Source organism: Mytilus galloprovincialis, chromosome 3 (assembly GCF_965363235.1).
Source record: "Mytilus galloprovincialis chromosome 3, xbMytGall1.hap1.1, whole genome shotgun sequence".
NCBI classification, from domain to species: Eukaryota; Metazoa; Mollusca; class Bivalvia; order Mytilida; family Mytilidae; genus Mytilus; species Mytilus galloprovincialis.
Window position 1 is genome coordinate 32,317,151 of NC_134840.1, and position 12,455 is coordinate 32,329,605.

At 32.9% G+C, this 12,455-nt stretch overlaps 1 protein-coding gene across 3 annotated transcripts in view; it reads right to left on the reverse strand.

Moving 5' to 3' along the window:
- Window positions 1–12,455, reverse strand: part of LOC143067726 (uncharacterized) — a 39,138-nt gene extending 26,683 nt beyond the window's left edge. Inside the window, exon 1 of one of the 3 annotated variants that reach the window (XM_076241208.1) lies at window positions 12,330–12,455. In XM_076241208.1, the coding sequence (XP_076097323.1) occupies window positions 12,330–12,353 (24 nt within the window). In that variant the 5' untranslated portion in view covers window positions 12,354–12,455. Of the gene's footprint in view, window positions 1–2,295; window positions 2,381–9,806; window positions 9,873–12,329 lie in introns of those variants that run through there. The other 2 variants (XM_076241212.1, XM_076241211.1) reach the window with 2 other exon arrangements.

Sequence of the window (12,455 nt, forward strand, 5' to 3'; positions counted from 1 at the left end):
ACTATATGGTCTTTAACAATGAGCAAAACCCCATAACGCATAGTTAGCTATGTAAGATCCCGAAATGATAAATGTGAACAAAAAAAAGGAGAAACATAACAATCTAAAAGACGCCAACGCCGACGCCATTAATACCGACGACTGAATAAAGATTTGCTTTGTCTCACTTCCTGGACATTTATGTCGCAGACTCGACACAAATCAAATGACTAGTACTTTATTGTCAACAAATGGAACACTTTTAATCATCTCACACTCAATTACAGGGAAACAACGGATAATATATGTTCCAATTGTCGTATCCATAATTCCTTCCGCTTTTCCTCAAGTATGACCTACCGCATTCAACCAAATAACTGGGTTTGTAAATTCACGAATAACACGACAGGTGACTCACTTTGAGCAGGATCAGCTCACTCTTCGAGATCATCGACAGATTTTGCTGAATTTATATTGGCCAGTAATACCGATCTATTGAGTTATCCAGCTACAGCTTATTTTTTATGGTTTTTGTTGTGCTGTGACACGGCGGTCCCAGGTTTGGGTTAGGGTTGAGCGCTCACATACATGTTTAACTCCGCCACATTCTTCATATGTCTGTCAAAAGTCAAGAGCCTGTAGTTCAATGGTTGCCGTTGGTTCATGTGTTTCATATTTGTTTTTTGTAAATTGTTTTGTTATAAATAAGGCCGATACATTTTTCGTTTGAATTGTTTCACATTTCCACGTGGTGGTCTTTTATAGCTGACTATACGATTTGTTAAAGGCCATACGACTTCCTGTGATTGCTGACATCCTCTTTATCTAAACTCTGGCAGTTAGTTGTAACATCACATCTCACAACTTTATTGAGTAGTGGCGTCGGCGTCTTCGTCATTTAGATTGTTAGGTTTCCCGCCGATGTAGTTTTACATGTCATTTCGGATTCTTTCATAGCTTACTATACGGTAAAGGTTTTGCTGATCTCCTTATTTGTTGTTAGCTAGCGGATCCCTCCTCGTTCTCTTCCTTCGATATAATTTACTGCGATTCTACATAGATACTAGGGAACAGGACAATATTTTTTTGCAGTAAGTAAAACTGTTTTGTAAATCTCCATGAATTGTCATAGGAGTTAATATTTTAGATCATACAAGATTAAAAAAGATGTTTTTTTTGTAGATGCTTTGATTTAATAGATCAAAATAAAGCATCTACAGAAATAACCACTTTTTTTTTAAATCTTGTATGTTACAGAAAAATTGCCTTTTTACAGTCAACATTACAGTTGTGCACTGACAGCGGCAATCTCATACAACAGAAGGTTCCGTTGAATTCTTCACGAATTCATCATTATACTGATTCCATTTGAGAACTTAGGAAAATAAACGGCCTGACTAAATAGTGGGGTATATCCCCCTTTTGTCCGACCTATTGTTATTTTTTTAGTACTTTTGTCTGATATTTGACTGCCTTTTCATACAAAATAACTCACACAACCGAAGCACATTAAACAAAATGAAATATGGAAATCGATTTAAAAATAGACCTATGTTTTTCCAAAGTAGTCACGTGGTTTTACCTCATCTTAAAAAAAAAAGTTGTCGACTTATCAATGAACAAGTTGAACTCATCATGTCGACTTCTTATTACTATGTCATTACATTTATATTAGTAAGTCGACATTTTAATGCAATTATTTATTCATCATTCCGACATGTTGACTCCACATGTTGATTAGATTCCAGCTTATAACACACAACATAACTAATAATTCCGACTTTGTAGCAACAAAATAACTTAACAAGGGGTGTACCATATGCGCTTCCATATAAAGCTGAGCGACTAAAGTCTTATAAAATTTAAGGAAAGCATAGTATCGTGTCCATTATCATAAAAAAGAGTTAATGTATACCATTTATAGAACATTGCGTTATTATAATACAAGTTTATTGAAGTCGCCTGATGGATTAAAGCTCCTTGGTCTCTATGTTTTTAAATTTTGCGATCCAATTATGCTGCAATCTTGATATAGAGATATCTAACTATTTCTATAAAGTTCAGAATTCGTTGTTATTACATAAAGCGATCTAGCATGCAGGCTAGGGTTCCAAAATGATCTCAAGTGCATTCCTCGAAATAAATGGCAGCATCAGTGTATTTAAGCGATAGTAGCAATCAAAAATCATGATACTAAATTCATATTTTAAATGTGAATATGAAAATGCAAAAGAAGAAAAAATACCACCTGAAGTAAATAATACACAATACTGTTTATTAGATATAAATGGAGTCCCCTATGTTAACTAGACTTACGTTTGGTCTGGGTGTTCAAGTTCGTCAGATAAAACACAACTGAAAGTGACGCATTTACCAGACAAATAAACCTTGAACAAACATTGAAATGATAATGCAATTTTTTGTTGGGTGTTTTTTGTGTGTATTTATTTCTATTGCGAAGGTGTGCAGAATGACAAATCGTATATGGCTGGGGTACTGTTGAAGGTATCTCACATTTGTTTATTTGTTTTGTTTTTTATTCGTCTTGTTATAAGACGCTGGTTTTTAAGTAATATGTCACGCTTAAAAGTGATATTTCTTATATAATTTATTTCAATTGAAATATTTAGTTGTAAGTTGAAATAATCGATTTGACCAGACATACATATTGTTGTTTTTGCTCTTATCAAACCAAATCTTAAAATTAGATGAACAAATTTGTTGAATAATGATTATCAGAACTGCTGCTTGTACTATCATGAGATATGCTAGGATATGGACATTTGTTTACTGTACTTTTTATATAAGGTCAAGTTGGAGTGCGGGATCGCACTCTTAATACCACTAATAAAATTTGTTCAATACACATTAAAGAAACATAAATCGAAGAAAGTAATAATATCAGCATCAAGGTCTCTACAGGACAAAAACATTAAGAGGAATCATATAAGGACAACACATGAAAAGGTTACTGACTTCTGACTATCAAAATGAAATGACATGTGGCAGCGTGATTTGTATTTGTATCTCCCAGAAATACCATGTCAATCTCACCAAGTGGAAATATGAAACAATTCAATTGAAAAAGCTGACGGCATAAATAATAATAATATATGATAATTTACTAAAAAAAAAACAAATACGACTGACATGATCCTACAACAACCGCTGCACTATAGGCTCCTGACTTGGGAAAGATTGATACAAAGCAGAAAAACATCTTAAAAAAAAACACAGACCGAACGTGTCAGGGTATTTTTCCATCCCTCACAACAACAAAAACGACACTAAGAACTGGCTTGCAGTAAATGGTAGCTAGTGCAAAGCCAATACCAACTTATAACAAATTCGTGTATCTAAGACTAAAATATCAATCTGTATACTGCTAACATCAATTCTAATATGACGTGCTTCTTTCGCTTTGTAAACAACACCGTGATAAAATTCTCGATATATCTATACTTAGCGCAGACTCCAAGATGTACACAAATGGCTGTTTAAATATGCCTCCCACGTAAATCCACATGTATCGTAACCTATGTGTAAACGGTTGTGGATTTCGCTGTGTAAACAATTACAATTGAATAAAACCCTACAGAACATTTATTCTGATTCTGATGCATAACAAAAAGAATTTACACATTAGAGAACGGAAAAATGGACAAAAACAAAACAAATTAAAATTCCGCGAAATTCCAGTAATGATTTTTGCGCATGAACGTCATCTCAAAACATGACGTCATACGAATGAAAACGTCAAAGCTGAAGGTTTTTCTATTGCGTTTACCTTCTAAACTCGGATACAATTGCATTAAAATAAAGTATTGAGGTAGGTGTTGTTAGTTTTCTGTTCTATTGCAATATTCGCACATTTACTGATTTCAGCAAGTCAACATGGCGGCTCCTTGGTTACAACATGTCAACAGTGAATTTGACGGTAACTTACGATAAAAAATGCAAATCTAAAATTGCAAATGTTGGGTTTACTGAGAAGTAAAAAAAGTAATCACATTTTTTCTAGCGGTTAGTTAAGAAATCATTCATGCAGGTTTATTAGATTTGTTTTACATTTATCGAACAGTGGGTAAAATAGAACAGCCACACACACGGTATACCCATCATCGCTTCAGTTTTTTAATGATCGTATTTGTCCTATTAGAATCGAAATAATTCATGGAAGCCATAGATTTGTTGTAAATTTACACATGGCCTGACATGTCGGATATAAAAAAAGAAGATGTGGTATAATTGCCAATGAGACAACTCTCCACAAGAGCCCAAATGACACAAAAATAAACAACTGTAGGTCACCGTACGGCCTTCAGTAATGAGCAAAACTCAAACCACAGAGTCTGCTATAAAAGACCCCGAAATGACAATGTAAAACAATTCAAACGAGAAAACTAACGGCCTAATTATGTACAAAAAATGAACGAAAAAACAAATATGTAACACATAAACAAACGGCAACCACTGAATTACAGCTAGGCGTATATCAACCATCGTGAGAACTTTTAGTCTCTCCTATCTTTTTTCAATGAAACGGCTCGTCTAACTATTTCTTCTTAGAAGAGTAACATCTATGATGAAAGCAAGAACTGTTATGATTAATATTTGTTTTGCTCATTTTATAATTATTAACAAATCTATAAAAACATCACAAGCTGCATACAATGTCAGAGTCTTTGCCTTTGCTCTGTAATATGGTTGATTACATAAGTTTTTTGATAGACTTTTTTAGAAACAAGAAAAGATAATGACAAGAGACATGGCCGTTGGAAAGGAAAAATTAGTCAAATGCTTCAATCTTTTCAATTGATCTATTGATAAATCAATGTTATGTTCATGTCAATTAAACGCCGACATGTCATTCGTATTGTCACTTAAGCTTGATGAAAATGTAATTTTATATAATTTGGTTATTGAATAGGATGTTTTTGGTTGAAAGTAAATATAAATAACAGCATCGGCGAAGAAGATAGGACATCTGGTATTTTATATCTAATTGTTATAGACTAGATATATAATAGGACATTTTTTTCTGAAATGCTCAAATATGTTAAAACTAAAAATTCAAATAATTCCAAATAATGACTTTTGTCATCTAATGAACATCTACTTTGCTTTTTTAAATTTCTAATCAAAAGAGAGGGAAAACCAAAGGATTATCATATCTTTTGAGTTTAAAATCTTGCAATAATAAAACTGTGTAATTATAGTATTTCGAGAAATAACTGTTCCATTTCATTCCTAGACCACATCATTAATCCAGATTTTGGATTTTATATCAATAAAATCTTTGACTTAGACTTTGATTAACCAAAGAGTCAAATAAATAAGCAATTACTTTTTTTTTAATGACAAAACTTGACTAGATAGAATATATGTTCAATTTTATCACAACTTTGCTAATGCTCATTAGTGAGCCAGGAGTTACGTTTATGAGGCAATTGTTCATCTTTTATTCTTTAGATCCTTAAAGTTATCTGTTTTTTCTTCTTTCGTTTTCAGTATTTCTCTAATTTTTTTCAACGTGTCCTCGCGTCAAACAAGTTTAAGCTATTTTACGGTCACAACGGGGGCGTTGAGTCATGATTCCAATGTAAGTTAAAGACATACAAGATTATCATTCGGGGAATTAGTATGGAATCTTCTCTTTAGATCCTTAGACAAGTTAATGTTCTCGTTGTGATTTCAAACCTATGCGACAGGTACTTTATGTTGTTCTGATTTACTGTCATATAGGATGTCGGTGAGATATATTAACTTTATCTGCACTTGATTTGTTTCCCTAGACATAGGCAGCTTTATATAAGTATGTCCGTCTTCTCAAATAAAAATCAATAGGAAATTGATAAATAATCTATCACATCACTGAGAAATCTGCCAGGACAGAAAAGTATCAAAATCACTGCGTCAAACTATTTCACCCTCCAAGATAATAACGGTGTTATCTTCGTGCTACATTCATAGCTGAACGCAATATATCATTCACCATAGCAGACTTCTGCAACGAAATTTATTACAAAGCAAAGTTTCCAGACAGCAAGATTGGTAGCAATGTTTTTGTTGTTGCTGGAACAATGTTTCTCTGGTAATGCACATAGCTTGTTAAACCAACTACATCATCCTTTTGCCGACTAAGTGTTCAGCTTCACTTAACGAAAAAGTTCAGTGTGATCAGCAAGAAAATTCAATTAAGACCATCATAAAAAGCAATTCACCATATTTTTTTTAGAATTTGATTGTGTGTGCCACTAGATCATCCGGGGGTTTAAGTAGCCTGTGTAAAAGCTATACCAATGACCGTTTATATCATCCTTGTAGACAAATACTTCAAGTTTCACCAAAAATATTTAAGCTGTCTCGTTTAAAAAATGAATCTTTAGAGAAATATCTTGAAAATAATATTTCTGTTTATACATATGCAGTGAAGTCAATATTTACTTCAAATCTTATCCAGGTGTGGATAAAATCTGACGCATTTAGATATTTGCACTGGACAATGCGACAACTAGATCCACATGTACTTTTTGGCGTCGTTTTTAACACTTTTGAATGACTCAGATACCATTTGGTTACCTGGCAGTAGAACTCCAACTTAGTACATGAGTACGAAAATTCGCCGATCCGATGGAATAGTACTGCACCACAACCTATCCTGTAAACCACCTTCTATACAATGTTGATCACAAAATTGGACCTCAAGCACATAAGGTACATTTATAAACCACTGTGTTCATATGAGCTCAACAATATTTCAAACATTGGTTAAGGAATAATAAAATTGTTTTAAACAGATGTATCAACATATGGATATTTGTCAATGAGACAAAATTTGCAGTCATTTAAGAAGAAGAGTTCATCGACTTCAAAGTAGCACCAGCTCATGAATTACTGAACTCTGACTCTGCACCACCTATTGGCCTGCAATTCCAGCATTGATAATAAAATTCCTAGGACACAAAGGTTTCATCTGCTGATCGTGGCAAAGTGGACTAGGTAATGTAATGTATACTAAAATCCAATGCAGAACGTTAGAGAGTCGTTTGTATGGTAAACAAAGAAACTGACACTGAACACATGTAATAAATGGATAATTCGACACTTTTCCTTACTCATAAAACATCAACATAAACCTTCAAGTTGCCGGCTACAAAAATGAGCCAGACTAGGAAATATGGAAAACAGCACGGATATACTCATCTTCGCTAGACAAGGGTAACGCGGGGAAGTGGATCGTAACCCTTGGCTAGCGAAGATGGGAAATACTGTGTGTCAGACATCGGGACTGAGTTAAAAGGTATAGAGGTAATTTTAAAGTGTTGACAACAGTGTTGATAATGTAAGTTAGTGCTATCTAGTAATAATATAAGACGAACATTATATATATATTGCGGTAAATTAAATGGCCTTCTAAATACCTTTCGATCCCTAACATCACTGAAGAGGCATTATTTGTCGAAATCAGGATATGGTGTACAAAATTTAGCACCTCGTGTTGTGGTTTACCATCTTCGCCGCAAGTTTATTGTTTTCTACCTGGTATTTCAGTTAATATAGAGATCCATTTTGTTACACCTTGTGATCAATTTATTTGGCAATCGTCAATGACAGTCAGCAGGGTTTAAGAACTTCAGTTGTTCAACCTGTTAGTCAAATGCGTTTTGTTAAAATATATTTTTTCACTCTTTTGGTCTTTTTGAAAATGTTGTTTGTGCTGTATTTAGACCCCTTTACAACGTATAAAAATTGCGGTTTTTAATCCAACGCAATCATAGGTTTGAACGTTTTTTTTCAATTTAGACTTATTTATATACATATATATACAAGTCTAAATTAAAAACCGCAATTTCTATACGTGTGCATGTAAAACAAATTTCTTTGTAGAAGGGTCTAAATACAGCACAAACAATATTTTCCAAAAGACCAAAAAAGTGGAAAAGTATATCTTAACAAAACGCATTTGACTAACAGGTCGAACAACTGATGTTCTTAAACCCTACTGACTGCCATTGGCGATTGCCAAATTAATTGATCACAAGATGTAACAACATGGATCTTATTTTTTCCCAATTTTCCCGCCCTTATTTTTAAGAAACTGCAATAAACATCTGAGCAAATGCCAGGACTTTCTGACAACCAGCGCAATGCAGTTTTTGGGCATGATCCAATGAAGCCTTTCACAGCATACAATTACGAGAAGACTGAAGTTGTAGCCTCAACAATAACCCAAATCATCCTCAAATTCAACCAAAATGGTTCATTTAATGATAAGCCACTTCTCGGGGTACAAAAAGCAAGAAACGCTCAGCAAGACCGATACATTTCCTTAGTGACATCTAAACGGCCGTCTGGCGTAAACATCGAATTCTGCAGACCAAAAATCATTCATTATGTACCAAAAACCGTCAGTGGTGGATACATAGAGATTTGGCACCCGCCTTGGCCAAAAGTCATGCTTTTCGCCGGATTTTGGTCCAATCGAGCAAATTTTGCATCAGATTTGACATGGTTTAGACGATGAAAACCACCACCAATATCATGAGTCAGCTTGAGTTTACTTTGCGGGACAATGTATTTACATTTTGATAAAAATTTCCATATAGACTATTTTTTACCTGATTAAATCAAATATGTAATAAAAAATATACCTTCATGTGCTACTTTTTGAGTAAAATGAGGTCGAAATTTTGTATATTTGCTCAAAATTCGGATTTGTGGCCGTATTTTTCTTTTCGAAAGAAAGACATCACTTTTTTTGTTTTAAAAGATAAACACAAAATGGTTTTTGTTAAATAATTTGTAATTTCTGTATTTTATAAGTATCCTAAAAATACATATATTTTTTATTCAGAAATAACTCATATTTATCAAATGTTCATGAATGTAGAAAAAAACATAATTTTTTCCTGTATATTTATCAAATTTAAAAAAAATGCACTATTTGCGTTTTCATGAAAATTGGCACACATAATCTTCTCCCGTATTCAAACCAAATGGCATTTAAAAAAGAGGGGTCCATGAACTCGTTTTCAAGTTAAATAAGTTTGAATGATAAAAATCAGTCGAAAACTGAATCGTTTCCCGATAAGTCATAGTTTGACGTCGCGAAAATAACAATTTACGTTAGCAACGTCATTACCTCCCCTTTAACTGTATCTTGTAACATTTTTTGTTAGGACTGTGACTTGATGATTCGACATTGAATGTTTCGTTTACCTATTGCGCCCGAAAGACGACAATGAAACATTTTTGTTTGATATCGATCTATTGTTAAAATTGTTAATTTTCAAGAACAATTTATTTTGAAAGATTATCATTTCTAATATATTTATTTTTTTTGAAAAACCAAGTGTTTTCATTGGCACTCAGTATATATATATATATATATGTTGTGGAAATGTAAGTATTGAATTTAACCTCGAGGACAAATGTCAATTAAAGTTTAATGGTAAATGTAAAACTATTACTTTATATAGTTCGAGAGGGTTTTTTTCAGGAACTGGATCTAATTTCAGGATAATCATGATAAATGCAGAACATCCAAATGATTTTCATGATATCATGGTGTTTTGTAAGGAAACGAAAAAAAGATAAAACATTTTTCAAATATAAGCTGACAATGTAGTTACTAGTATAACATAAAAACAAACAAATGGAGTATATATTATCGGGGACAATCTCGTACATGTATTGTTTGAGAAAGAGTGATTCATTTAGCACCCAAACAGTTACAAATGAACAAGATACAAACAAGAGGTCAAAATACGACAACGCACATAAAATTTCTATGTTATATAGAAGATATGATTGAAGTTCCTTACCAGTATCAAAATACTTCTTAATAACCTAGATGTTAAATCTCTTCAATTCGGTTGAGCCAGTTTTGACAGATCTGCTCGACAACTGGACTCTTCAAAAACATTTAAATGATAATGCACATATTTACTTCAATTTTTACCTGGTATGCGCTTAATAAAAGATCTCTTTTATCTTTTCATATGCGTTTTTGTACAAACATGACCTAACCTATATGTTGGAATAGGAAGTTGTTTACACTTATCATTCAGACGAATTAAAACTACTGCAACAACAACTAATGCACTGTTCTCTGAAATTACATAGTCAAAACTAGTGCGATTTAAAGTACAAATACTAGTCAGTGAATTAAACATCAAAGAGCACGATTAAAATTTGAATGATTATAGACAATCTAATTAAAAACCGATCTCTCATCGCTCCCGTTTTCTGATGGGAGCCCGTTTTCTGATATGTCGCGTGCTCCACGCGACGTATCAGAAAACGGGAGCGATGAGAAATTGGTTTTTATTCAAAGGTGCTTGAGGACAGGATCCTGTTATGATCCCCCCATAGTCCCCCCCTATAATCACAAATCCTGGATTTTTATATATATACATCACTTATATGTACCAATCTACCAAATATGCATGTTTACTATCAACGTGCAAATCGACTATAGCCAATGAGACAATTCTTTACCAGAGACAAAAAAGACGAGCGCCGGCAACCATCCACTAAGTCGGGACATTGGTAAACAGAACATCATAAGAACAAACTATAAACATCTCAGAAAAGGGATTAAACGGTCAAAACGGCACAAGGCACAAGAAAAAAGGAAATAAAAAAATCAATCAAAGAGTACTTGCGGGTATACTGTGAGTAATAATGCAAAACAGACTCGGTCTTATCATCAAACAGTCCATGTTTTTTCTTAATGGATTATTTTTTTCAAAATAAAAGAACCAGTACACGATTTTAAAAGAAAGACATGACTGTCATCCCTTGACATTCCTTCAAATGGTGAAATTACTATTATGTGTACCACTAGAAAAGATGTTACCAGCTATCTGACAAACTAAACAAAACAGCACTAGTTTACATACATGTTTATAGTGAAACTTGATGCATGGCTATATTTGATTGTATGTATTTAAGTAAACTCACAAAGTACAAAATAGAAAAATTGATAAAACGTAGATGAAATTGAATATAAAGATTTATAGTATACTTCAAAGATTATATAGATATCAATACATTGAAAAACTCAGCGCTTATCAATACCAGTAAAAACAATTAAATAAAAAATTGCTATATAAAATATCTGTGTTAACAATTTTATTGAAAAACATCAAGAATCAATCTGGATGATTTGTAGTTAGAGAAACATACATAGCTGATAGAATATCAGTATAATCAAAATATGCCAAATTCCGTTAAAAATAAGTTTGTGTCCACCTGAAAACATTGTAATTTGAGTACATGCTTACAGGTTAAATGTTGGTTTTTTTTTTGTAACCTTAAAGTACATTCATCGTGTACATGCATGCAGACATAAAGCCGATATAGTGTGATATTGGTTCAGATTCAAAGACTTTTATCCTTGTATTCGGGGGAAATTTGCTTAGTATTTCCTCTTACATAAATCTTAATAAAATCAGAGCCATATTAGGTGTATATATGTCTCTGATAAAATCAACCAAAAGTTTAATAAAAAGGGAAAAAAACATAAATGCAATGACCATATGTCGTAATGAAGATCTACTTGCTTAACGCTTCCATTTCTCTAGTTGCTGAAAATAGTTTTAGTAATTGAACCAACTAAAAAATGTTGGTCCATGGGTCGAATGAATACCTCACCAAAGTAAAGTAAGTTGTAATCTGTTTCAGATTTATGGATTCAATATTCTTACTCAACAACTATTTTAAAGGATAAAATGTGAGTTTCGAATTTTAATTTAAATCTCAAGAAATATATTTAACACACCTTCTTTTATCGTGTGTCAATACAGTAAGTAACTTATCATATTTCTAATGACAAGCAGGATAACTCGTAATCCTAATGGCAATATTCAAAATCTGTAAGTGTGCAGATTTACTTTTATCGTGAATTTGTTCCTTATATTTTGTATTACCAATCTACACCTTTGGTTATGCAAAACACAGTCACAAAAAGGACATTTTTTTTTTAAATTTTGACATCTATATGCTATAGGAAATATATTAATTATGTGCAAGAATAAATTATGAATACAATAAAATTTTTGACTTGTACCTTGTATTTAAGATGACATATGCCACCAACAGCAGAAAGGTGAATCCAGTCGAAACACCTTAAAATTTCCTCAAAAGAATCCAGGGTGGAAATTATTGTCAAATAATAACTGAAGATTAGATAGTATGATAGATCAACAGATTTACTAACATAAATGTCATTGTACAATTGAGTGACTAACAAAAAACTTGATGAATGTGTATTGAGACACCCACAGGTAACAATAATAGGTTGGATACATTAATTAGGCCAGTTTAAAAGAAAATGAACCCACCTGTACGCTCCATCGCAGCCACATGCCTTAAAGACTCTCACTTTTCTGGCTAGATTTCAATATAATACTAAATCCTCATAACTGTGTAAGAAAGTTATGTCTACTATGCAATGTCCGGTGTTATTT